Consider the following 24,529-nt stretch of genomic DNA (forward strand, 5'->3'; position numbering starts at 1 on the left):
AGGTGGCAGCCTCATGTCCCAGGGAGAAGCAGGGGGAGGGAGAGATGGGGTCTCACACCCACCCTGGTACTGGGAGCCCAGATACCACGGGTATGGGCACAGCTGAGCCTATGGGCACCGAGTCCATGCTGACACCTCCCTGCTCCCCCTCCCTTCCGTGTGGGGCAGGATCCCACATGCACTGGGGACAAAGAGCAGGCTGTGAGCTGGGGCAGAGCAAACAGAGCGAACCAAAGCGGGGGGGGGGGGGGGGGGTTTGGACTCCGGCACTTGGCACCATCCGGCTTTTGTCATAGCTGGGAAGTGGCTGCTGCTGTTGACTTCAGGCTGGGCTGCACCCAGCAGCACGGGGAGGGCACCCAGGGGTGGCAGCACCAGGGATGGGCACCCCCGTGTGCCCTGGTGGTGGCACCTTCGGCTCTGCCAGGCTGGGGCTGGGGGTCCCCTGAGCAACCCCCCCCCCCAAGTGGCCTTTGCTTCCACACCCCATTCATTAACCGCAGTTAATTACCAGCTCCTGAGAACCCACCAGCCCCGGCCTGGCTCTGGGTGCTGCCAGGACCAGGAAGTGATTCCCGGCTGTGAGCAGGAATCCGTCTGCTCCTGGGAAGGGAGCCTGGACCCACCATGGGGGCAGCTCAAGGGGCACTTTCCCTATAGGGTTGTTCCCTCTGTGTTACATTCCTCATTCTGGGGGTGATCCTGGCAAGGACATGGCTCTGCATTGCTGGCTCTGCCCATGGCCACGCAGCCCCTTGGGTCTGGGGACGAGCCAGGGGGTCCCCATGGACCCCCCCTGCAGGAGTGATGGGTAGGAGGGGATTGGGAATGGGATTGGAGCCGTGGTAGAACTGGGTGTGCGATGACTCCGGTGCTCCATAGCAAGCAACCAGTGTGAGCATCCTCATCCCAGTATGAACCAGTCAGTGCTTGGGGGTCTCCTCCAGTCCAGGAGCCTGGCTCTGATTCCCAGTTCTCCCTCTGGCTGCAATTACCCAGGGTCTTTGCTTCTGCCTTCAATCAACACCAGTCATTTCCCCTTCCGAATCCCCATGGAGCAGCATTCCCGGGATGTGACGATGATCCAGGTCACTTCTCCTCCTGCTCACCCCCGCAGAGGTTGGGGTGCTCAGCCAGCGTCGCCCTCACTTTCTTCTTCTCCTTGAAGCGCCCCGAGTTGGAGACCTTGACGTGTTTGCCCTTGCTCTTGTCCACCAGCTTCTCCAACCGCGCTGCCAACCCCTCCGGGCCCGGTCCTTCCTGGCTGGCACCGGCACCGGTGCCGGCACCGAGGCTGTCGGGGCTCTCGTAGAGCACCGTGGGTGCCGCTTGCCGCTTGCGCAGGAACGTCAGCTTCCACCAGCCGTGGCTCTCGGCCATCGCCGCTGCGCCCTGGGATGGAGATAGGGGATGGGATCCTTCCCCCGGTGTCCCTTGGCATTCCCAAGCCAAGGAGCGGGATGGATGAGGGATATGGTTGCTGATTTGTGCCGTGTTTGCCAAAGGTGGTTCTCCCACTGGCTGTGCTCATAGGGGCACAGGGCAGGAGGTGCCAGGAGGGATGCTCATAGGATTTGGGCATTGACAGGCTCCAGGGACATGCTCTGCTGGGAGCTGCCGGATCAGCCATGGGAGTGGATGGGAAGGGAGCCCAGTGAGCAAACAGGAAGAGGAACTGGGAAGCAGGTGGGAGCTGTGGAGGTGCTGGGGTCCCTGCCATGGGTCCCTGCCCCATGCCCTGCCCTGCTGCAGAGGCCCCGGCTGCATCCCGGAAGGCTCTGGCAAGCCAGGAAGGCTCCAGTGCCAAGTGTGGCTCCAGGGCAGGGACCAGGGAAGGCGGCTCCCGAGCACAGGACCCAGACGGGATCCCCTGCAGGAAGGGGATTCCCAGCGCCCCATCCCTGTCCTGGGGGCCAGCACAGCTCCATGACCCCACAGCATCAGCTCCTCCCGGATGGTGCCTTTGGCATCACTTTCAGGTGCCGGGATAAGGGGACAAGGACACCAAACCTGCGACCACCACCCCAGGAGGACACCGGTGGCCCCGGGGGCTGGTGTGCTGTGTCCCCCCCCAGCTCCATGCCAGAGCCGGGTGGGATCTGTCACCAAACCATGTGCTGGGGCTGGCGCCGGTGACTCCCACATCCCGCAGCCCACCACGGACACCCCATTCCCCGGTACCTGCACCTCCTGGTGCCGCTGCAGCCGCCGGCTCCGGTTGGATCCGTACCTGCCGCTGCCCCGTTGGCTGCCGGTCAAGGTGAACCCGCGACCAAACCCCTCCTGCGTGAGCAAACAGCGGGGCCGGGCCAGGCCGGGGCTGAATATTCATGACCGGGCACCGGGGCTGAGCCTGCCCCGGGGCACCGGATACCCGAGGGCCGGAGTGAGGCTGGCACCGCGGCTGCAGCCGGGGGTGAAGGGCATGGGGTGGGATCAGCCGAAACCAGCGGCTGCCAGACCGGTTCCTGCCTCCCGCTGCCCCCGCCCCCGGCTCCCGCTGCACATCCCATAGGGACACACAGGGAATCCCCCCCCTCGGGGTTCCACTGCTCCCGGTGGGAACAGCACCAAGAACATCCCTGAGGGATGTGGGATCTGCTCCGGGTTCTCCCGTCTCTGCCGCAAAGGGATCCCCAAGGGGCACAGGATGCCCTGCGAAGTGGATGGGAATCCTCGAGGGATCTGGGATCTTCTCTGGGTCCCTCTGTGCAACAGCATCCCCAAGGGAGCCAGGATCCCATGAAGGCCACCCGGGGATCCCTGGGGGACCTGGGATACCCTCTGGGGGTATCTGAGCATCCCTATAGGACCTGTGACCTGCTTGGGCTCCTCCCAGGGATCCAGACTCTGCTGGGGCACCCAGAGCTCTCTGAGGGATCTGCTCAGGGTCATTCCCATAGGGATCCTATGGGGATCCCAGCTCTGTGCTGGGGCACCCAGAGCTCTCTGAGGGATCTGCTCAGGATCATTCCCATAGGGATCCTATGGGGATCCCAGCTCTGTGCTGGGGCACCCAGAGCTCTCTGAGGGATCTGCTCAGGATCATTCCCATAGGGATCCCATGAGGATCCCGGCTCTGTGCTGGGGCACCCAGGGCTCTCTGAGGGATCTGCTCAGGATCATTCCCATAGGGATCCCATGAGGATCCCGGCTCTGTGCTGGGGCACCCAGAGCTCTCTGAGGGATCTGCTCAGGATCATTCCCATAGGGATCCTATGGGGATCCCGGCTCTGTGCTGGGGCACCCAGGGCTCTCTGAGGGATCTGCTCAGGATCATTCCCATAGGGATCCCATGAGGATCCCGGCTCTGTGCTGGGGCACCCAGAGCTCTCTGAGGGATCTGCTCAGGATCATTCCCATAGGGATCCTATGGGTATCCCGGCTCTGTGCTGGGTCACGGAGCGATCCCAGAGGGATCCGGGATCTGCTCTGGGGGCAGCTGAGGATTCCCACAGGATCTGCCCAGGGATGCACAACACTGCGCACGCGCGAGCTGCCCGCTGCCTCCCTCCCCTCCCGATTGGTCAGCGCCGCCTCCTCCCCCGCCCGATCCCAGCCAACCGGAGCGCCGGTAAGCGGCGTTGTCGCTCTGCCGCTCCCTTCTGATTGGTCTAACGGGGCGGGGCCCTTTAGACGGAGCGCGTTTTGATTGGATAAAATACACGGCGCCGTGGCCGGGGATTGGCTGAGGCGGGGCGGAGATGGGGGAGTGAAGGGGGGGGGACAACGGAACTGGAGCGGTGGCATCATGCAGGTAGGGACCGGGGCCGGGATCGGGATCGGGACCGGGATCGGGATAACGGGATAACGGGATAACGGGGAAGGGGCCGTGGTCCAGCCCCGGCCGCGCTCCTTCCTTCGCCTCTCGCCCCCCCGCAGGTCTCTCCCCAGGACTACCAGAACGTGCCCATCGACATCCAGACCGGGAAGCTCCTGGGTACGGGCACCCCCACAGGGTGGGATGGGGTCAGGGGTCCGGTCACTCGTGTGCTCGGTGCCGTGCGGGGTTGATTCCCCCCTTTCCCTTCCAGCCCTTCCCAGAGCTTGGGAAGGAGCCGGGGCTTTATCCCTGTGTTGGGGATGGGGCACCCGGGAGCCTGCGGGGCTGAGCCCCCCCAACCCCTGCTTGCCCCCTGCACCGCAGACTGGCTGGTGGACAGGAGACACTGCAACCTGAAATGGCAGAGCCAGGTCCAGGCCATCCGCGAGAAGATCAACGCGGCCATCCAGGACATGCCGGAGAACCAGGAGATAAAGCAGCTGCTGGATGGGGCCTGTGAGTGCGGCCTGGGGCTGGGGGTCCCCTGATGGTGACCCCAGTGACCGCATCCCTCCCTCCATCACAGACCTGCACTACTTCCACTGCCTGAGGATTGTGGAGATCCTCAAGGGCACTGAGGCTTCCACCAAGAACCTCTTTGGGCGCTACTCATCCCAGCGCATGAAGGTGAGTGTGGACCATGGGGGCCGGGGGTGATGGGCTGGTGTCCACTCATCCTCACCTGCTCCTTCCTCCTCAGGACTGGCAGGAGATCGTGTCCCTCTATGAGAAGGAGAACACCTACCTGGGTGAGGCAGCTGCGGAGGGAGCCCTTTGGAGGGGGTCATTGGGTTGCTTTCCATCTCCAAACTGGGATGTGCAGAAGGGGGCAGGATGCGCTGGGCTGCCAAGCCCCACCATGGCAGCACCCTGAGGCTCTCAGCCCCTGTTCCCCCCCATGCAGCTGAGCTCGCCAGCCTCCTGGTGCGCAGCATCAGCTACGAGATCCCATCGCTGCGGAAGCAGATCAACCGGTGCCAGCAGGCACAGCAGGACTGCGTGCGCCGAGAGGAGGAATGCCAGCTGGGAGCGGCGGAGCTGCGGGAGCGCTTCTGCTCCTGCTGCAAGCAGTACGGCATCACCGTGAGTGACCCCCTGCTGCACCCCACAGGGTGTCCCAATGGAGCTGAGGGTGACCCTGCTCCGCTCCATCTCAAGCAAGGAGAGGGGAAGGCAGCACAGGGAGGCTTGGGCTGCTCTGTCCATAGGGAGACAACGTGCGCCAGGAGCTGCTGGCGCTGGTGAAGGATCTGCCATCGCTGCTGTCCGAGGTCGGGGCAGGAGCCGGCGCGCTCGCCGAGGCCATCGAGCTGTACCAAGCCTGCGTGGAGTTCGTGTGCGAGAGGTGAGTTTGGGGGTGCAGGGACCCCCCCCAGTGTCCCCTCCCCATAGGGTGTTGGGCTGGGGCTCACCCTGAAGGACCCCGGTGTGGTTCTGGGGGTGCCGGGTGCTGATGTCCCCATGGGGGCTGCCAGCCCTGCAGAGCAGGTGGTGCCCCTGCTGCGGTTCGTGGGGAGCAGAGGCAACACCACCGTGTACGAGTGGAGGACGGGGCTGCGGCCGCTGCGTGTGGAGCGGCCGGAGCTGCAGGAGGAGCCGGAGCAGCCCAAGGAGGACTCGGTGCGTCCCGGCCGGGCTGTGGGGCCGGGGGGGAGAGCCCCATCCGGCTCTGCCCCCATTGGGGTCTCAGGGACTCTCTTGTCCTTCTCCCCATAGATTGACTGGGGAGACTTCACCCTGGAGCCGGCTGCGGTGGGTGATGCTGCTGCTGCCAATGGGGGAGCCCAGAGCGAGGAGATCGACTGGGGGATCACCATAGAGCCTGGTCCTCAGGTGTGATTTGTGCTCCTGGGGTCTGGTCCTGCTCCAGGACTGGGATGGGGACCTTGGGGTGTCCCCGGCACCCCCTTCTCACACAGTGCCTGTCCTGCAGCAGGATGATGGCATTGACTGGGGAGATGGGGAGAGCCAGGAGGTGCAGATCACGGTGCTGGAGACTGGCACTGAGGGTGAGCACGGCTGCAAAGGGACATGGAGGGTCCAAATCACAGGATCCCAGAGTGGTTTGGGTTGAAGAGACCTTAAAGCTCCTCCAGCTCCAACCCCTGCCACTGGCAGGGACCCCTTCCACTGGAGCAGCTGCTCCAAGCCCCTGTGTCCAACCTGGCCTTGAGCACTGCCAGGGATGGGGCAGCCACAGCTTCTCTGGGCACCCTGTGCCAGCGCCTCAGCACCCTCACAGGGAAGAGCTTGTTCCTTATCTCCAACCTGAACTTCCCCTGTTTCAGTTTAAACCCATCACCTCTTGTCCTCCTGCTGCCCCCAGCTTCACTCCCCATGCAGGGCCCTGACCCCACTAAACACTGCCATGGGGTGATGCTGTATGGGACAAGCTGGGGTGTGGGGTGTCTGAGCCATGGAGCTCCATCCCCTGCTGCTTCCCTGCTCATCCCCAGTGCCCGAGGGGGTTGCCTGTGGCTCCGATGCCCTGACACTGCTGGAACACACCGAGACCCGGAGCCAGTTCATCGACGAGCTCATGGAGGTGAGGATGCTGCAGGAGCTGGGTAAGGGGCATCATGACACCACAGTGGAGCATCCCCTCCAACCCCTGTCCCGCAGCTGGAGCTGTTCCTGTTCCAGCGCCTGGAGGAGATGGAGGAAGAGGCCGACATCGTGGCCATGACCCAGTTCCAACTGGCCCCTGCAGTGCTCCAAGGCCAGACCAGCGCCCATGTGAGCTCGCTGCTGGCCACCACACGGGCTCTGCTGGGCCAGCTCTGCACCCGCAGCATGCAGCACCTCTTCATGATCCTCGCCTCACCCAGGTCCTCCATGGGGCCGTAGGGCTCTGCGGGAGGTGTCCCATGGTGGGGCCGGGGCTGATGGGGTCCTGGCTGTCCCTGCAGGTACGTGGACCGTGTCAGTGAGCTGCTGCGGCAGAAGCTGAAGCAGGCGGAGCTGCTGCTGGCCAAGAAGGAGCTGATGGGGCAGAAGAGGCAGGAGGCACTGGCGGAGCAGGGGGCCCTGGAGCCCAAGCTGGACCGGCTGATGGAGAGGACCAAGGAGCTGCAGAAGCTGGTGAGGGAGGGAGGGAAGGAGACCCCACAGGGCCTCCCCTTTGTCCCCATTCATCCCTCTCTGTCTTGCAGATTGAAGCCGACATCTCCAAGCGCTACAATGGGCGCCCAGTGAACCTGATGGGCATCTGCCTGTGAAAGAGGGGCAGAGGGGGTCTTGTTCCCCAAACCCCCCCCCCATCACATCCTTGGGATGCTGGTAATATGTCTATGGCCTCATTGAGGAGGTGGATGTTGCTGAATAAAGCCAAAACCCTTTTCCCACCCGTTGTTCTGCACTATAGGTGTGGAAAGGAGCCCCTCAGTCCCCTGAGTTTGGGTCTCGGTGGGGTTTAGGCTCTAGGGATGTGTGTGGGACATGGGGGGGCCCACAGGATAAGGCTGGACGCCCTCCAAGAGCAGCTCTTGGGGGCGCCTGCTGCATCTAGTGATGTCACTGGCCACACCCCTCCTGACACACCATTGGTCCCCGTGCTTCTCTTGTTCCGCCCCCTCCCACTGTACAGATGCTCATTGGTAGGGCTCTGCTGTAGGGCTGGACCCCCCATAGGGCGGGAGTAAGATGTGAGCATCCCTCCCTGCATCCCTCCATCCCAGTTTTGCATCCCTTTGTCCCTCCATCCGCCCCTGCATCCTTTCCTGCATCCCTCCATCCCCCTCACCCCCTCTCAGCCAGTTTTTGAGGTGCAGAAGCCGGGTCCAAGGGGCCTCGAGCAGCTCCTCCCACCCCCCTGAGCCTCACCCCGGCTCCTCCTGGGCTCTCACAGCCATGGGGTCAGCGTGGCCATGGGGCTCCATGGGGCCGGCAGGGTGCTGTGGGGTGGCCCGCGGTGTGCCGGAGCCCCCCCTTATCCCTGTGTCACTTGTGGGAGCCTTTGTGCTCCTCCTCCTTGTTCTCTGGGGGCTGCCCGGGATGGGGATGGGGGGACCCGGGGCTGGGGTGGGTGTTGGGGACCAGGGGGGGGGCTCCTGTCCGGGGCTCCTGCGCTCCCCGGTTCCGCCGGCAGATGGCGCTGCAGGACTGCGGATACGCAGCGCCGGGAGGGGCGGGGCTAAACCGGAGTTCGGTGTGGCCATGCGCCATATAAGGAGTGCGCCGGCGAGGGGGTGTGGCTATGCAAATGAACCCCCGTCCTGCCAAGGGAGCACCGAGCGGCGGTGGGAGGGAGCAGGGATGGAGCCTCCGTTATCCTATCGCATCCCATCCCATCCAACCCCGCTGTGGATGCGCAGCCTTGGAGGTGTCAGCGGGGGGGGATCGCCTGGCGGGCTGCAGCACCCCAGACAGACGTTCACACATTCAGCTGCTTCCCTGGCAGTTGATTCCCTGGCTTGGGAACGGGGCTGGCTGGGAAGAGGAGCAGGGATGTGGGAATGACGCGGGACCCCCAGGGACAACCTCAGCTCCCGAGCAGCCAAAGGGGAAGCTGCCAGCAGGCAGAGGCAGACGGAGCTGCAGGGGCGAGGGATGGACAGGGTCACCCTGCCTGGGTACCCCCATGGCCTTGTGCTGCTGCTCACCCCCAGAGCCTCTCCTGAGACCAGAAGGGCTCTGTTTAACTCAGGTCTCCCACTGGGGTCTGGATGCTGCTTTCTTCCTGCTATTGGAAAACCAAGATGAAGAACCCCAGGCCCTGGGTGGTGCAGAAAGTCCCACACGGCCTCCTGCTTAGCAGGCAGATCCCTCATGTGAGGAGCAGGGGAACCACAGCATCACCACACAGCCGGAGACCCCGAGCCTGCAGCAGGACTCACACAGAGCTCATGTCTGTGTTCAGGTTCAGGGAGCAGAGGGAGGCTTCCCTCCTCTCCCACCTCCATAGGCACAGAGAATCCCTGCCTGGCTCCCCCCATGGAGATGCTGGATGAGGAGCACCACGTTCTGCACCACCCTGTGAGACCAGAGGAGGGTGAGGGAGGCAGGAGCACCATGGGGGGCCCACACTACTAAGGGGACTCAGCAACAGCTCCACTGACCCCTCCCAGCCAGAACCCTCGAAGGCAAACTGGAGCAGTGCATCCTGTCCCTCCATCCAGCCCTCACTAATGCTCCACTACTGCTGGCACTGGTGCTCTCCTGCCCCTAAAATCCCTGGGGCTCCATTCCAGAACTGAAAAGGAGCCTCCAAGGGGAGGTAGGGACGGCCAAAGAAGGAAATGAAAAGGCAGCCATGCAGGAAACCGAGCCAGAGCCTGTATCATTACCTGGGATGTTTTGCATTTCAGATGGGCTTCTCAGAAAATTACTGCTTCCACAGCGGCTTCCTCTGACCCGAGGCACTGCAGGACCAGTATAAAAACCATCGCAGCTCTTGACTTCCTCATCCACTCAGCTCCGCTTCTTCTGCTTCAGCAGCAAGTGAGTTGGAAGCCCTGAGCTGCACTGGGGCTGGGGCTGCCAGTACCTGAGAATGGAAGTGGGGAGAAGGTTTGGTGTGGAGAGGGGCTGGGTTTGGGCTGGGGACTCTTGGGCTCTTGGCTTGGGAAGAACTCCCCTGGTTGTCAGTGATGGAAAAGCTGCTCCTGCTGCTGCCAGAGCAGGTGGTTCCTGCCCGTGTGTGTGAGCTGCTGGGGGCTGTGGGAGCGCAGGGCTGGGAGCTGCTTGTCATGGGAGAGGGAAGGGGAGAGAAGGGCTTGTGCAGAGAGAGGCTGGGACTGAGCTGAGCTGGCTGCTGGGCTTGGAGGTGCTCAGCGTGTGCTGGGCCAGCAGGTGCCTTGGCTTGCCCAGGCTTGGCTGCAGAGCTGCTGCTGGCGTGTCCCATCATCTGCTTGCCCCTGCCCTGTGTCCAGGTGAAGCTCCAGCATCCAGACATGTCCTGCTGCAACCCGTGCATGCCCTGCCAGCCCTGCGGCCCGACCCCGCTGGCCAACAGCTGCAATGAGTGCTGTGTCAGGCAGTGCCAGAGCTCCACCGTCGTCATTGAGCCTTCCCCAGTGGTGGTGACCCTGCCCGGCCCCATCCTCAGCTCCTTCCCTCAGAACACCGTTGTGGGCTCCTCCACCTCTGCTGCCGTTGGCAGCATCCTCAGCTGTGAGGGAGTGCCCATCAACTCCGGGTGCTTCGACCTCTCCTGCATCACCAACCGCTACTGCTGCAGACCCTGCTAAAGCTGCTGCAGACACCCCACTGAAGGACACCAGGAACCCAGGAGATGGTAACGGACTGAGCACGGACATCCCGGCCATTGCTCTCAGAGGCACTGAGCATCCATGGCTCCACCTGCAAAGGAAGGCAGGAGGAGGCATACCCGGGCAGTCTGGAAGTGTGGCCCTGTGTAACTTGCCTGTTCTCTCCCTCTTCCTCCTCTCTCCTTTTTCTCTGTCGCCTTCTGCTCCCTGGGCTGTAAGGACCTGCTAAGCCCCATCAGAGGAGAGCCCTGCTGCCCCTCTTGCTCTCAGGGGCAGGCAGACACCTGGTGCAAACTCCAGCCTGGCCAAGGGACACAGACTCCGACGTCCCCTGGTGTTCCCTGCACCATGGCCTTGCTCAGAGGAGCTCCTTTCCCTCTTTCGACTCATTAAAGTTCTGTTGCATCCCAGCCTTGGCTTCTGTGTGGTCCTTCTGTCTTTGGATGCAATCCCCAGCTGCCAGAGAGAGCAGCATCACTCTGGGGAGATCTTGCAGGCACAAAGGAGAGGCATCAGCATTCCCGGAGGAAGGGAAGGGGGAGACACAGGCACTGGTCTCTGTTCAGGACACTGAGGAAGATGACCCAGGCTCCTGTAGGGCCAGGAACCATCAACTTGCTCCTTTCCTGCATACAAATGCCCTCCTCAGCCTTTGGGAAAGGGATGGGTAGAGTCTTGTCTTCTATCCCCATTGCTCCCCACACATCTCCCATCCTTTGCCTTCTCCAAACCTCGACCCAAAAGGTGGAACAAAGCACTCCAAGGGCTGCCTGGGATCCCACACTTCTGCCCCAGGGAGCCTTTCTCTTCCCATCACCCAGCAGTTAAAGCACTTGCTTGGTCAAACCAGCTTGTGAACTGCCAGGCTCAAGGGGAGCCAAGCACCTACATAGGCAGGTAGGAACCTACACAAGCAGGTAGGAACCTACACAAGCAGGTAGGAACCTATACAAGCAGGTAGGAACCTATATAGGCAGGTAGGAACCTATAGAAGCAGGTAGGAACCTATACAGGCAGGTAGGAACCTACAGGCATTCCAGAGCTGGAACAGCAGTGCTCAGGCAGGACAGAACCCTCATAAGCCATCCCCAGCAAGGCAAAAGGTTCCTTGGTGAATCGTGGCCTCCCAATGCACAAAGAATCCCAATGGATTTCTCTGGGAAGGAGCTGAAGATGGGGCCAGGCACCAGCACAGGGGAAGGCTCAGTGACAACCGTACAGCACTGGCACTGCCTGACATGGGGCTCATTGGAGCTGGTGGGCAGCTGGGTTCTCCTCACTGCTAATAGCAGGATGTGGCCCTTGAGAGAGGGTGGATGAAAGCAGAGCACGGGGCTGGATGAGAAGCAGCCTGTCAATCTGCAATGCAAGGTACCCACTGTGGAAGGAGGCAGGGGCTATACAGAAAAGCACATGTAATTCCTTGCCTTTGGATCGCAAGGACCCTGCAAAGAGCATCCAGGCCCGAGAAGGCTTCTGGCTAGTGCGGAGCTCAGAATCCACTTCATGGAATCCTCGATATCCCTTCAGACCAGACCTTTTCTCCACTTCCCACTTTCATTACAGGCAGCCCCAAGCCTCATCCCAGGACTTAACTGGGATGTTCAGTCAGGCAAGACCACATCCTGGAGGAAGAGACCACAGCTTCCAACTCTCCTGTTCCACAAGGAGTGAAGTAGATGAGGTAAGAATGGTCCTGGTCCTGCACTGCTCCAGGCCTAGAGAAATCCTCTGTGGGAGCAATGATTTCCTAGAAGGCTCATCTGACTTGCAAAACTTGCCAGCTAATGGCCTGTGTTTGAGATTCCTGCCCTATTATCTTTTAATTCCTGTGTTTATCCCATGTTCGCTCCCCGTGGATATTTGCTTCGAGGGCTGACGGGAATTCCAGGAATTCCCAGGGCAGGATTATGTCATTGACATCATAATGTGGGGCCAAAGTGCTGGAGGGCTCCCTTGCAGGCTTGTGGGGCACTCCTATGGGGTTGTTTTCAGCCCAGTTGGCAGGGAAAGCCAAGCTCCTCCCAGCCCTGCAGTCCTTGACTAGCCATCCATGTGTGAGGCCAGGCTGGATGGAGTCGGGCAGCATGGTCTATAGGAGGTGTCCCTGTGTGGGATAATACAGAAAGGGGGATGCAGTAACCAAACCCACAGACTTGATAGACAAGGGATAACAATGACCAAGCCTAAAAGTCTCCCATAACAAACTGATGAGCCCTGAAGAAAATGCAGGTGTAGCTTTGGGGAAAGGCCACCTGGACTTTGCAACTGATACGAAGGGGAAAATGGGATGAACATAAGGATTTGGGAAACTCAAGGAGAACCTATGGGACTAACAAATACCCTTTGCTGCTGCCTGGCTTCTCTCTATTTGGCTAAGGATAGGAACATTGATAGGACCAAAGGCTTTGTGCTTTGCCCTGGCATTGATGCTCTCTCTATGGTGAGGATGAGGGGATACAGCTCCCTCTTCCCATTCGGAACTGATGTGTGGTGCTGTTCCACAGCCTCCCGCTGGCCTTGTTCCCCCTTTCAGGAGCTGTTTCCTGAGCTGCACTAATGAAGCCTCTTGGCTTCGTGTCGAGTTCATGGAACCCTGGTGTCAGAGGAGACAACTGGGTGAACCATGCCCGGAGGTGGCACATCCCTGGGTACCAGGGGGTACGGAAGGGGTGGGTAAGTGCCTGGAGTGGCTGCCCCCTCCCGCCCCATAGCTGCAGTGTTGCATTGGAACATGCTGCATCCCTGCCACTGAGAGAGGGGTGCCCAGTGAAAACCAGCAGGTTTCAGCCCTGTACTGGGGCTTGACCTGTGCCTATCAGGCTGGCCATGGGGTGGTCCCACAGCTCCTTTGAGTCTGCTTTGACCTCCAGCTTCTTCACAAGCCTCTTTGCCCTGGACTGTCCTCCTGTCCTTCCCTGCATCTGCTCTCGTCCCCCTCCCCTCATCAGCCTGCTCTTTATCCATCTGCTTCTGTCCTTTCCTCTGTGTTTCTCTGTATGATGCTGACATCCTCTGGGAACTCTTCATGTCATCTCCGATAGTTCCTGACTGCTCCTGCTCAAAAAGACCCCTCTGACCGGTTGCTGTTAGCTTTTGCCTTAAAAAAGAAGTGGGTTCTTGTTTGGTTTCTTTACAAACAGGCTCAGATAACACAACCATGATCTGTTGTATTCACAGGCTGTGCGGACTCCACTTTGGGACTGGTACCGGTACTAGCTCACGAACTACCTCAGCCCTGCATGTCTGGCTCTGAATGACTGTCTGAGGTACCATCCACCTGGCCTCTGTGTGCTAGCCACGGACCCTAGACCAGGTGATGGAATGGAGGAGAAGGCAGAGATGAAGCTGTCCTCAGGTATTATTGTCTCCTTATCCCTACTCCAGCCACCCTTTGGAGCCATCCTCTTCTTGAACGTGCTCCAGGCCCACCTGGAAAGCGATACAGCAAAGCTGCAAGGACTGATGGTCATTTGCTATGCAGTAGTCAGGAATGGTCTCGTCAACTCCAAGGGAAACAGCACAAAAGATGCCCCATTGCAGTGAGTTCTATGCTTTCTTCCTCTGGGAATGAGGAATCTTTTGCAATCAACATAAATCGTCTCCAGGAAGCCACCTTTTCCCCTGAGCAGAGTGGCAGAGTTCCAATGGAAGGAAGGAGGACTCAGAGGCCCAGGCTTGGATGCAGCACAACTTTAATGGGGGTAAAGAAGAAAAGGAGGTGGCTCACAGGGAGCACCAGGGGCAGGCACCAAGATGTGGTGCAGCTCCTGCAGGGTGTCCGTCTGCCTGCCCCTCACATGCAGGGAGGGAGGCCGAGAGGTCCCCACTGGGCTGGTGTGGGAGGTGGAGATGGGAAAGGAACAGAGAGGAGAGTGGGAGGAGGAAACAGCTCCGTGAAGCTCTATCTCCTGTCCAGATCCATGTTGGGAGCTCTTGGAGGTTCCTGCCTGAGGACGCAGCTTTAGCAGGGTCTGCACCTGGTGCCGCAGGAGCGGTTGGTGATGCAGGAGAGGTCGAAGCACCCGGAGTTGATGGGCACTCCCTCACAGCTGAGGATGCTGCCAACAGCAGCGGAGGTGGAGGAGCCCACAACGGTGTTCTGAGGGAAGGAGCTGAGGATGGGGCCGGGCAGGGTCACCACCACGGGGGAAGGCTCAATGACGACGGTGGAGCTCTGGCACTGCCTGACACAGCACTCATTGCAGCTGTTGGCCAGCGGGGTCGGGCCGCAGGGCTGGCAGGGCACGCACGGGTTGCAGCAGGACATGTCTGGATGCTGGAGCTTCACCTGGACACAGGGCAGGGGCAAGCAGATGATGGGACACGCCAGCAGCAGCTCTGCAGCCAAGCCTGGGCAAGCCAAGGCACCTGCTGGCCCAGCACACGCTGAGCACCTCCAAGCCCAGCAGCCAGCTCAGCTCAGTCCCAGCCTCTCTCTGCACAAGCCCTTCTCTCCCCTTCCCTCTCCCATGACAAGCAGCTCCCAGCCCTGCGCTCCCACAGCCCCCAGCACCTCACACACACGGGCAGGAACCACCTGCTCTGGCAGCAGCAGCACAAGAGGCTTCGCACTCACCTGATTCCCAGGAGAAGGAGGCCAGAGAAGGGGATGAGGAGCACAGACCTGGGCTGCCTTTTATAGTCGTCCTGCAGTGCCTCAGGCCCACAGGCACCTTTGTGGCAGGAGGCATTTCCTGACAAGCTCATGGCAAATGCAAACCCTCCCAGGTAATGGCAGGGGCCGTGTCCCCGTTTCCGCCACTGCTGCCTTTTAATTTCCCGGCTCAGGTGCTTTGCCATAGGAAGGCTTCTGTAAGTGCCGGCAGGACAAGAACAAGGGTTTCCGGGGCAGAACCACGTGAGCGCAGCACAAGCCTCCCATCAAGGGCTGGTGCATCCCGTGCAGGCAGGGGATGTGCTCCTGGCTCATTCCTGTGGCCTTGCTTGTGGCCACACTGTGGGTAATGGGCACCGCTCTGGTGCTTCTCTTCCGCATGCCCATGGGGCACCCCCATGGGGCAGGAAATGGCACAGAGGTGCCCAGGGGACCAAAACGCAGCCTCTGCCTCCTGCAGCCTCCATTTCTGGCCTTAGGAACACGGAGAAGGACCAAGGAAACCTGCCCACCCCTGCAGCCCCTTGACCCTCCATTGATCCCCCTCTGACGCAGGGTTGCTGCTGGCTGGGATGGGACACGGGCTCCTCATGTCCAGCCCATTGCCAGATACACTGAGCAGCTCATCTGCCTGGTGCTGAGCGAGGCGGCTCTGAGCCCTCGCACCAAACAGGTATTGAAGCGGAGGGACAGGGCTCCAGGTGCTGATGTCCTGGGAGATGCAGGACAGGCTCCCTGGTCTGCAGGGACACTCACAGAGCTTTGAGTCCAACTCCTGTGGGGATCGAGCACCAGGACTTCCCTATCCCCCATCAGGAGCAGTCTGAGGAGCTCCAGCTGTGTCTGGGAAGGCGGAATTGTGATTGAGGGGAACCAACCAATCCCTGTGCTTTGTCATGTGCACATCAGGCAAAGTCCCTCTTCACACAGATAGAACCTTGTGCCACAACCGCCCCAGCCACATCCCGCTGTGTGCTGAAGGCTGGAGCCAAGAATGAAAGAGGGAAGTTGAGGCTGTGAGAGAGCAGGGATGGAGCGAAGCTGTTTTAAGGGGTTTTGCTGTTTCTCACCATCCTGATGTGTTTCTCATTGTCAGTGATGAAATGAACCTGCCCCAAGTCAAGTCTGCTCTGCCCGTGGTGGCAGTTGGCAATAATCCCTCTGCTGTACCTCAGCCCTTTCCACCTGACTTTCTCCTCCTGCCCTCTTGGGGAAGGACAAGGAAGCAGCAGGGTGGCTCTGGAAGCCAGCCCTGCTCTGCTGAGCCCTGCCCCAGGTACTGCAATGACAGTGCCAGCAGGTTTGTCATTTCCATGGGCTCTTCCTGCTTTCTCTCTCTGCCACCAGCAGCTCTCTCTTCTCCTGCTGCTGTTTCCCTCAGAGGACCGCGGGCAATGATCTCAGGTGCTCTCTGCACTTGTGTGCCTGGGCACCGGTGCAGGGTCACAGCCGTGGGCAGAGCAGAGCCCAGCATCGCTCCTGCCGCAGCCTCACACGGGCAAGTTCAAGCCCAGGAGCCTGGTGGGCAGGAGGCAGGGAAGGGGATGCCCTGTGCTGATGCTTCCTGCTGCTCTTCTGACTGCTGGCAAAGGGCTCCCATCACACGCAGGGACACAGAGGAAGCACTTGCTCCCTCGGTCATTGCAGACCTCCTGCCTCTGCCTTTGTGTCCGCAGGCACCGTCCTTGGGGGCGGCCTCTCCAGCCCATTCCCTCCTGACGTTGCCTTGCTGGGAGCACAAGGGGAACATCTGTGGGCAGAGATGCAGCGAGCGAAGGGCTCCAGGCAGTGGCTGTGGGGGAGCCAGGGAGGCCGTTCCCAGCTCCGAGGGAGGCCACAGGCAGCGTGTCCTGCCCTCCTGTCCTCAGCACTGAGCAAGGGACCACTTGCAAACACATTTGTTTCCTCGGGGCAGCTTCAGAGAGCACCCAGAGAGCAAAGGACCACACAGAGCCAGAGGCTGCGATGCAACAGAGTTTAATGGGTCTGAAGAAGCAAAGATGTCTGGAGAGGAGGTCATAGGGGAAGGATCTCAATGGGCAGCCAGGAGCCGGTGCCCATTGGACAGACAGGGGTGGGCAGGGCCCCCCTAAGCTGTCTTTGGGGGCCGGCAGGGCTGCAAGGAGCAGAAAGCAAGAAAGGCAAAGGAGGGAAAGCACAGAGTGGAGGAAGGGAAGGAGAGGCAGTGGCCGTGTTTTCAGAGAGCCCAGGCTGGCCCCTTGCCCAGGGCTGACTCCCTCTGCAGCAGGAGCAGGACACGCTCAGCCCCTCTCCAAGCCATGGCCACAGTCTCCGTCGTTCAGTCCGGCGTCATCTTCTGGGTTCGTGGGGCTCCTGTCTGGGCTGTCAGCGGTGGCTTTAGCAGGGTCTGCACCTGGTGCCGCAGGAGCGGTTGGTGATGCAGGAGAGGTCGAAGCACCCGGAGTTGATGGGCACTCCCTCACAGCTGAGGATGCTGCCAACGGCAGCGGAGGTGGAGGAGCCCACAACGGTGTTCTGAGGGGAGGAGCTGAGGATGGGGCCGGGCAGGGTCACCACCACTGGGGAAGGCTCAATGACGACGACGGAGCTCTGGCACTGCCTGACACAGCACTCATTGCAGCTGCTGGCCAGCGGGGTCGGGCCGCAGGGCTGGCAGGGCTGGCAGGGCTGGCAGGGCTGGCAGGGCTGGCAGGGCCGGCAGGGCTCACACGTCTGGCACTTCTCAGGGCAGGACATGGTTCGGGGCTGCAGCTTCACCTGCGAGAGAGGGCAGGGAGGGAGCAGAGCACAGGGGCACTGAGGAACAGCCTGCAGGGACACCCAAGGGAGCACAGGGCACCTCTCGTGTGGGGAGGTGGAGGCTGCGCAGGAGAACAAGGGATCCTTTGCCTGAGCCCTCCCAGACCTTCACACAGCATCTTAGCACCGGTTTGCAGCCAAAGAGCCACCCCAGCCCGTCCCGAGACTCTCTGCATGACAGAGCATCTCTGCTCTGCCCTCTCCCACAACCACCATCGCAGAGCACTAGCACAGCCCCAAGGAGCAGCTCTCAGCTGAGATGTCCTTGCAGGCTGCACCCTGTCCCATAGAGAGGAGTGGGTGAGAATGGGGGCTCCAGCTCACCTGGTTCCCAAGGAGAGGGTGGTGGCAGAAGAGCTTGAGAGAGTGACCCGTTGGGCTGGCTTTTATACTGACCCCCCAGTGCCTCAGGCACAAAGGCAGGCACCGCAGGGGCAACGATTGTCCTGCACATTCCTAATGAACGGAAACATCGCAGGTAATGACATGGGATGTGCTGCTGATTCCCTCTATGCTGTCGGTGCACTTCTGGTTTATGTCATGCCCGTTCCCTCACTATTGATTCTCTTGAGTGCCGGGATGAGAGGTACCATGATTTCCAGGACAAGTGTGCGTCAATGTGGGCAGAAGACACAAGGTAAGTGCCAGAGGGGTCCATTGCAGGCTGGTGATGTCAGGCTGGGTTCACTCAGGTGGGTTTTGTATGAGCCTGCTGAGAGGAAGAGCCTCAGCTGATCCCAGCCCTCCCATCCTTGATTCTTCCCCAAAGGCTCCTCTGAGTCAGAGCCTTGTCCTCTCTTTCCTTCCATCCCGTTACCTGAGGGGACACCGGCAGGGTCACAGCACTCACTGACGCACACTTGTCCTGGAAATCATGGTACCTCTCATTCCAGCACTCAAGAGAAACAATAGTGAGGGAACAGGCATGACATAAACCAGAAGTGCACCGACAGCATAGAGGGAATCAGCAGCACATCCCATGTCATTACCTGCGATGTTTCCGTTCATTAGGAATGTGCAGGACAATCGTTGCCCCTGCGGTGCCTGCCTTTGTGCCTGAGGCACTGGGGGGTCAGTATAAAAGCCAGCCCAACGGGTCACTCTCTCAAGCTCTTCTGCCACCACCCTCTCCTTGGGAACCAGGTGAGCTGGAGCCCCCATTCTCACCCACTCCTCTCTATGGGACAGGGTGCAGCCTGCAAGGACATCTCAGCTGAGAGCTGCTCCTTGGGGCTGTGCTAGTGCTCTGCGATGGTGGTTGTGGGAGAGGGCAGAGCAGAGATGCTCTGTCATGCAGAGAGTCTCGGGACGGGCTGGGGTGGCTCTTTGGCTGCAAACCGGTGCTAAGATGCTGTGTGAAGGTCTGTGAGGGCTCAGGCAAAGGATCCCTTGTTCTCCTGCGCAGCCTCCACCTCCCCACACGAGAGGTGCCCTGTGCTCCCTTGGGTGTCCCTGCAGGCTGTTCCTCACGTGCCCCTGTGCTCTGCTCCCTCCCTGCCCTCTCTCGCAGGTGAAGCTGCAGCCCCGAACCATGTCCTGCCCTGAGAAGTGCCAGACGTGTGAGCCCTGCCAGCCCTGCCAGCCCTGCCGGCCCTGCCAGCCCTGCCAGCCCTGCCAGCCCTGCGGCCCGACCCCGCTGGCCAGCAGCTGCAATGAGTGCTGTGTCAGGCAGTGCCAGAGCTCCGTCGTCGTCATTGAGCCTTCCCCAGTGGTGGTGACCCTGCCCGGCCCCATCCTCAGCTCCTCCCCTCAGAACACCGTTGTGGGCTCCTCCACCTCCGCTGCCGTTGGCAGCATCCTCAGCTGTGAGGGAGTGCCCATCAACTCCGGGTGCTTCGACCTCTCCTGCATCACCAACCGCTCCTGCGGCACCAGGTGCAGACCCTGCTAAAGCCACCGCTGACAGCCCAGACAGGAGCCCCACGAACCCAGAAGATGACGCCGGACTGAACGACGGAGACTGTGGCCATGGCTTGGAGAGGGGCTGAGCGTGCCCTGCTCCTGCTGCAGAGGGAGTCAGCCCTGGGCAAGGGGCCAGCCTGGGCTCTCTGAAAACACGGCCACTGCCTCTCCTTCCCTTCCTCCACTCTGTGCTTTCCCTCCTTTGCCTTTCTTGCTTTCTGCTCCTTGCAGCCCTGCCGGCCCCCAAAGACAGCTTAGGGGGGCCCTGCCCACCCCTGTCTGTCCATGGGGCACCGGCTCCTGGCTGCCCATTGAGATCCTTCCCCTATGACCTCCTCTCCAGACATCTTTGCTTCTTCAGACCCATTAAACTCTGTTGCATCGCAGCCTCTGGCTCTGTGTGGTCCTTTGCTCTCTGGGTGCTCTCTGAAACTGTGCAGAGAGGAACGAGATCTGCCCCGAGGAAACAAATGTGTTTGCAAGTGGTCCCTTGCTCAGTGCTGGGGGACAGGAGGGCAGGACACGCTGCCTGTGGCCTCCCTCGGAGCTGGGAACGGCCTCCCTGGCTCCCCCACAGCCACTGCCTGGAGCCCTTCGCTCGCTGCATCTCTGCCCACAGATGTTCCCTTGTGCTCCCAGCAAGGCAACGTTGGGAGGGAATGGGCTGGAGAGGCCGCCCCCAAGGACGGTGCCTGCGGACACAAAGGCAGAGGCAGGAGGTCTGCAATGACCGAGGGAGCAAGTGCTTCCTCTGTGTCCCTGCGTGTGATGAGAGCCCTTTGCCAGCAGTCAGAAGAGCAGCAGGAAGCATCAGCACAGGGCATCCCCTTCCCTGCCTCCTGCCCACCAGGCTCCTGGGCTTGAACTTGCCCGTGTGAGGCTGCGGCAGGAGCGATGCTGGGCTCTGCTCTGCCCACGGCTGTGACCCTGCACCGGTGCCCAGGCACACAAGTGCAGAGAGCACCTGAGATCATTGCCCACGGTCCTCTGAGGGAAACAGCAGCAGGAGAAGAGAGAGCTGCTGGTGGCAGAGAGAGAAAGCAGGAAGAGCCCATGGAAATGACAAACCTGCTGGCACTGTCATTGCAGTACCTGGGGCAGGGCTCAGCAGAGCAGGGCTGGCTCCAGAGCCACCCTGCTGCTTCCTTGTCCTTCCCCAAGAGGGCAGGAGGAGAAAGTCAGGTGGAAAGGGCTGAGGTACAGCAGAGGGATTATTGCCAACTGCCACCACGGGCAGAGCAGACTTGACCTGGGGAAGGTTCATTTCATCACTGACAATGAGAAACACATCAGGATGGTGAGAAACAGGCAAAACCCCTTAAAACAGCTTCGCTCTGTCCCTGCTCTCTCACAGCCTCAACTTCCCTCTTTCATTCTTGGCTCCAGCCTTCAGCACACAGCGGGATGTGGCTGGGGCGGTTGTGGCACAAGGTTCTATCTGTGTGAAGAGGGACTTTGCCCGATGTGCACATGACAAAGCACAGGGATTGGTTGGTTCCCCTCAATCACAATTCCACCTTCCCAGACACAGCTGGAGCTCCTCAGACTGCTCCTGATGGGGGATAGGGAAGTCCTGGGGCTCGATCCCCACAGGAGTTGGACTCAAAGCTCTGAGCATCCCTGCAGAGCCAGGGAGCCTGTCCTGCATCTCCCAGGACATCAGCACCTGGAGCCCTGTCCCTCCGCTTCAATACCTGTTTGGTGCGAGGGCTCAGAGCCGCCTCACTCAGCACCAGGCAGATGAGCTGCTCAGTGTATCTGGCAATGGGCTGGACATGAGGAGCCCGTGTCCCATCCCAGCCAGCAGCAACCCTGCGTCAGAGGGGGATCAATGGAGGGTCAAGGGGCTGCACAGGTGGGGAGGCTTCCTTGGTCCTTCTCCGTGTTCCTAAGGCCAGAAATGGAGGCTGCAGGAGGCAGAGGCTGCGTTTTGGTCCCCTGGGCACCTCTGTGCCATTTCCTGCCCCATGGGGGTGCCCCATGGGCATGCGGAAGAGAAGCACCAGAGCAGTGCCCATTACCCACAGTGTGGCCACAAGCAAGGCCACAGGAATGAGCCAGGAGCACATCCCCTGCCTGCACGGGATGCACCAGCCCTTGATGGGAGGCTTGTGCTGCGCTCACGTGGTTCTGCCCCGGAAACCCTTGTTCTTGTCCTGCCGGCACTTACAGAAGCCTTCCTATGGCAAAGCACCTGAGCCGGGAAATTAAAAGGCAGCAGTGGCGGAAACGGGGACACGGCCCCTGCCATTACCTGGGAGGGTTTGCATTTGCCATGAGCTTGTCAGGAAATGCCTCCTGCCACAAAGGTGCCTGTGGGCCTGAGGCACTGCAGGACGACTATAAAAGGCAGCCCAGGTCTGTGCTCCTCATCCCCTTCTCTCGCCTCCTTCTCCTGGGAATCAGGTGAGTGCGAAGCCTCTTGTGCTGCTGCTGCCAGAGCAGGTGGTTCCTGCCCGTGTGTGTGAGCTGCTGGGGGCTGTGGGAGCGCAGGGCTGGGAGCTGCTTGTCATGGGAGAGGGAAGGGGAGAGAAGGGCTTGTGCAGAGAGAGGCTGGGACTGAGCTGAGCTGGCTGCTGGGCTTGGAGGTGCTCAGCGTGTGCTGGGCCAGCAGGTGCCTTGGCTTGCCCAGGCTTGGCTGCAGAGCTGCTGCTGGCGTGTCCCATCATCTGCTTGCCCCTGCCCTGTGTCCAGGTGAAGCTCCAGCATCCAGACATGTCCTGCTGCAACCCGTGCGTGCCCTGCCAGCCCTGCGGCCCGACCCCGCTGGCCAACAGCTGCAATGAGTGCTGTGTCAGGCAGTGCCAGAGCTCCACCGTCGTCATTGAGCCTTCCCCCGTGGTGGTGACCCTGCCCGGCCCCATCCTCAGCTCCTTCCCTCAGAACACCGTTGTGGGCTCCTCCACCTCCGCTGCCGTTGGCAGCATCCTCAGCTGTGAGGGAGTGCCCATCAACTCCGGGAGCTTCGACCTCTCCTGCATCACCAACCGCTCCTGCGGCACCAGGTGCAGACCCTGCTAAAGCTGCGTCCTCAGGCAGGAACCTCCAAGAGCTCACAACATGGATCTGGACAGGAGATAGAGCTTCACGGAGCTGTTTCCTCCTCCCACTCTCCTCTCTGTTCCTTTCCCATCTCCACCTCCCACACCAGCCCAGTGGGGACCTCTCGGCCTCCCTCCCTGCGTGTGAGGGGCAGGCAGACGGACACCCTGCAGGAGCTGCACCACATCTTGGTGCCTGCCCCTGGTGCTCCCTGTGAGCCACCTCCTTTTCTTCTTTACCCTCATTAAAGTTGTGCTGCATCCAAGCCTGGGCCTCTGAGTCCTCCTTCCTTCCATGGGAACTCTTCCACTCTCCTCAAGGGAAAAGGTGAATGCAGGGTGGAATTTGCATCCCTGCAGTGGGTTTTGTCCCTTGTTATCGTGGTACATGGAGTGGTTTGAAGCCATATTGACAAACGTGCTTCATCCCTGGCAGTGTTCAAGGACAGATTGGACACAGGGGCTTGGAGTGAACTGCTCCAATGAAAGGTGTCCTTGCCCATGGTAGTGTTTGGAACTGAATGAGCTTTAAGGTCCCTTCAATGTAAACCAGGCTGGGATTCTATGTTGATTCATGATCCAGTGAAAAAAGAAAAACATATTGGCTAACAGGGAATCCTATAAAAAAAGACAAAAAAGAGAAATCCACATGGAAACGAAAAAAATCATGCAAAAGCCTTGGCTGAGGGGTACTAAATATATAGAAAGAACATTTAAAATGCTACAGGCAATAGATAATGATAAAGAACTCATACGGAAAAGGGACAGGAAACTGAAACAGAGACACAGAAAGGTCAGTAAAAAAGCAAAGGCAACAAATAGAGAATTGAAAAATAAAGACATTGAAGGAGAGAAAAGTAGAAAATCCTAAAATCCTGGGGATTTAAGGAGAAAATAACTAAAAAATAACAACAGTGAAAGAAAACACAGATGGAGAAAAATGTTTTAGAAGCAGCAGCACTGAGGAAGGAGAAGAAAGAATTAAAAGATCAAGACAACAAAGGGGATAAACGTAGGCAGAAAGAGAACATTTCAGAAGCAATAGCCATTAAGGAAGTAAATCTAAACCAAGTTGAAATAAGGACAACAAATTACCTACACAGAACTACTTATGCGACTATTGTATAGGATCATAGAATCCCAGCCTGGTTTGGGTTGGAAGGGACTTCAAAGCCCATCCAGCTCCAACCCCTGCCACAGGCAGGGACCCCTTCCACTGGAGCAGCTGCTCCAAGCCCCTGTGTCCAACCTGGCCTTGAGCACTGCCAGGGATGGGGCAGCCACAGCTTCTCTGGGCACCCTGTGCCAGCGCCTCAGCACCCTCACAGGGAACAGCTTCTGCCTAAGAGCTCATCTCCATCCCCAAGGCCACCCCTGCCAGCTCTGCCCCTGCAGACCTCCCTGGTACCTCCATGCAGTGACTTCTTCCAGCCCCACTGTGCTGGTCCCCCCAGACCGTTCCCTCCTCACAAGCTGCCCTCATCCATGAGCTCCCCTTTTCAGTGCAGCCTTGCTGAATAACCCCCACCAGCTGGAGGCACCAGTGCCTCCCAGTCACAGACTGGTTCAGGACCGCACAGACCTGCTCCCCGTTTGTGTCCCACTCCCCGGGCACATTCCCCAGCCTGCAGCTCCCGAACCAGCTTTTCCTGCTGGAGGAACCCTGTCCCAGCAGGAACCAGCCCTGGTGACAGTCCGGCTGCAGGGACAGCCAGGCCGGCGACCTGGGAATGGCCCAGTGGCTCCTCCGGGACCTTGGGAAACGTCCCTGAAGGGGGCCCTGCAGAGCTTCGAGCAGGGCTGGGGCTGTCCCAGACACTTCTGTCTCCTCTGAAATGATTCCTCAAATCTGGAATTGATCTAAAGTTATTTCTATTTCTATTTCTATTTCTATTATTTCTACTTCTATTTCTTCTATTTCTGTTTCTATTTCTGTTCTATTATTTCTATTTCTTCTATTTGTATTAGCTCTATTTCTGTATTTCTCTTTCTATTAGTTCTATTTATAGTTCTATGTTTCTCTTTCTATTATATTTTTATTATTTCCATTTCTATTATTTCTATTTCTATATTTCTTTATTTTTCTTTCTATTTTACTTCTATTTCTCTCATTTCAATTTCTGATTCTCCTGTTCTTTTTCCCGTTCCCTTCCCA

At 59.6% G+C, this 24,529-nt stretch overlaps 6 protein-coding genes across 10 annotated transcripts; 3 read left to right on the plus strand and 3 right to left on the minus strand.

Annotated features, from left to right (window-relative positions):
- Positions 1-477: 477 nt before the first annotated feature.
- Positions 478-2,398, minus strand: PRR15L (proline rich 15 like). 2 transcript variants are annotated; one of them, XM_031042346.2, is made up of 2 exons: positions 2,188-2,398; positions 478-1,392 (listed from the first exon to the last, which is right to left on the minus strand). In XM_031042346.2, the coding sequence occupies exon 2, from the start codon at positions 1,378-1,380 to the stop codon at positions 1,090-1,092; it is 291 nt and encodes a 96-aa protein (XP_030898206.1). In that variant the 5' UTR covers positions 1,381-1,392; positions 2,188-2,398; the 3' UTR covers positions 478-1,089. The 2 variants fall into 2 exon arrangements, with proteins under 2 accessions (XP_030898206.1, XP_033926248.1); XM_034070357.1 differs by having other exon boundaries at positions 2,182-2,398.
- Positions 2,399-3,705: 1,307 nt separating this feature from the next.
- CDK5RAP3 (CDK5 regulatory subunit associated protein 3) lies at positions 3,706-7,167 on the plus strand. Of its 2 annotated transcripts, none has more exons than XM_031051599.2 (14): positions 3,706-3,757; positions 3,883-3,940; positions 4,148-4,279; positions 4,350-4,450; positions 4,524-4,572; positions 4,728-4,906; positions 5,032-5,168; positions 5,299-5,443; positions 5,540-5,656; positions 5,757-5,832; positions 6,280-6,368; positions 6,446-6,651; positions 6,733-6,904; positions 6,976-7,167. In XM_031051599.2, exons 1-14 carry the CDS (start codon positions 3,752-3,754, stop codon positions 7,039-7,041), a joined length of 1,533 nt encoding a protein of 510 aa, XP_030907459.2. In that variant the 5' UTR covers positions 3,706-3,751; the 3' UTR covers positions 7,042-7,167. The 2 variants fall into 2 exon arrangements, with proteins under 2 accessions (XP_030907459.2, XP_005140475.3); XM_005140418.3 differs by having other exon boundaries at positions 5,760-5,832.
- A 1,973-nt stretch (positions 7,168-9,140) lies between these two features.
- Positions 9,141-22,640, plus strand: LOC101873320 (feather keratin Cos1-1/Cos1-3/Cos2-1). 3 transcript variants are annotated; one of them, XM_005140266.4, is made up of 2 exons: positions 9,141-9,262; positions 9,694-10,442. In XM_005140266.4, exon 2 carries the CDS (start codon positions 9,715-9,717, stop codon positions 10,009-10,011), a length of 297 nt encoding a protein of 98 aa, XP_005140323.2. In that variant the 5' UTR covers positions 9,141-9,262; positions 9,694-9,714; the 3' UTR covers positions 10,012-10,442. The 3 variants fall into 3 exon arrangements, with proteins under 3 accessions (XP_005140323.2, XP_033925972.1, XP_033925971.1); XM_034070081.1 differs by lacking the exon at positions 9,694-10,442 and adding an exon at positions 22,028-22,640 and having other exon boundaries at positions 9,182-9,262; XM_034070080.1 differs by lacking the exons at positions 9,141-9,262; positions 9,694-10,442 and adding exons at positions 21,606-21,739; positions 22,028-22,640.
- LOC117437065 (feather keratin Cos1-1/Cos1-3/Cos2-1-like) lies at positions 13,711-14,770 on the minus strand. The gene is made up of 2 exons (XM_034070082.1): positions 14,612-14,770; positions 13,711-14,323 (listed from the first exon to the last, which is right to left on the minus strand). Exon 2 carries the CDS (start codon positions 14,300-14,302, stop codon positions 13,997-13,999), a length of 306 nt encoding a protein of 101 aa, XP_033925973.1. The 5' UTR covers positions 14,303-14,323; positions 14,612-14,770; the 3' UTR covers positions 13,711-13,996.
- Positions 14,741-19,719, plus strand: LOC117437063 (uncharacterized). The gene is made up of 4 exons (XM_034070078.1): positions 14,741-14,763; positions 15,206-15,323; positions 18,443-18,574; positions 18,942-19,719. The coding sequence occupies exons 1-4, from the start codon at positions 14,741-14,743 to the stop codon at positions 19,320-19,322; spliced, it is 654 nt and encodes a 217-aa protein (XP_033925969.1). The 3' UTR covers positions 19,323-19,719.
- LOC117437064 (feather keratin Cos1-1/Cos1-3/Cos2-1-like) lies at positions 16,612-17,908 on the minus strand. The gene is made up of 2 exons (XM_034070079.1): positions 17,756-17,908; positions 16,612-17,389 (listed from the first exon to the last, which is right to left on the minus strand). The coding sequence occupies exon 2, from the start codon at positions 17,366-17,368 to the stop codon at positions 17,009-17,011; it is 360 nt and encodes a 119-aa protein (XP_033925970.1). The 5' UTR covers positions 17,369-17,389; positions 17,756-17,908; the 3' UTR covers positions 16,612-17,008.
- Positions 22,641-24,529: the final 1,889 nt, after the last annotated feature.

Source organism: Melopsittacus undulatus, chromosome 17 (assembly GCF_012275295.1).
Source record: "Melopsittacus undulatus isolate bMelUnd1 chromosome 17, bMelUnd1.mat.Z, whole genome shotgun sequence".
NCBI lineage: Eukaryota > Metazoa > Chordata > Aves > Psittaciformes > Psittaculidae > Melopsittacus > Melopsittacus undulatus.

What these genes read in the sequence shown, in the direction of transcription:
- LOC117437064 (XM_034070079.1), bottom strand. Translation starts at nt 17,368, where the DNA reads ATGTCCTGCCCTGAGAAGTGCCAGACGTGTGAGCCCTGCCGGCCCTGC.
- LOC117437065 (XM_034070082.1), bottom strand. Translation starts at nt 14,302, where the DNA reads ATGTCCTGCTGCAACCCGTGCGTGCCCTGCCAGCCCTGCGGCCCGACC.
- CDK5RAP3 (XM_031051599.2), top strand. An exon ending in GCAAGCAGTACGGCATCACC is followed by an intron (nt 4,907 to 5,031) that starts GTGAGTGACCCC and finishes CTCTGTCCATAG; the next exon opens with GGAGACAACGTGCGCCAGGA. An exon ending in TCATCGACGAGCTCATGGAG is followed by an intron (nt 6,369 to 6,445) that starts GTGAGGATGCTG and finishes CCTGTCCCGCAG; the next exon opens with CTGGAGCTGTTCCTGTTCCA.
- LOC101873320 (XM_034070081.1), top strand. Translation starts at nt 22,049, where the DNA reads ATGTCCTGCTGCAACCCGTGCGTGCCCTGCCAGCCCTGCGGCCCGACC.
- LOC117437063 (XM_034070078.1), top strand. Translation starts at nt 14,741, where the DNA reads ATGGCAAATGCAAACCCTCCCAG. An exon ending in GCAAATGCAAACCCTCCCAG is followed by an intron (nt 14,764 to 15,205) that starts GTAATGGCAGGG and finishes CCTCTGACGCAG; the next exon opens with GGTTGCTGCTGGCTGGGATG. An exon ending in TGAGCCCTCGCACCAAACAG is followed by an intron (nt 15,324 to 18,442) that starts GTATTGAAGCGG and finishes TCCGTTCATTAG; the next exon opens with GAATGTGCAGGACAATCGTT.
- PRR15L (XM_031042346.2), bottom strand. Translation starts at nt 1,380, where the DNA reads ATGGCCGAGAGCCACGGCTGGTGGAAGCTGACGTTCCTGCGCAAGCGG.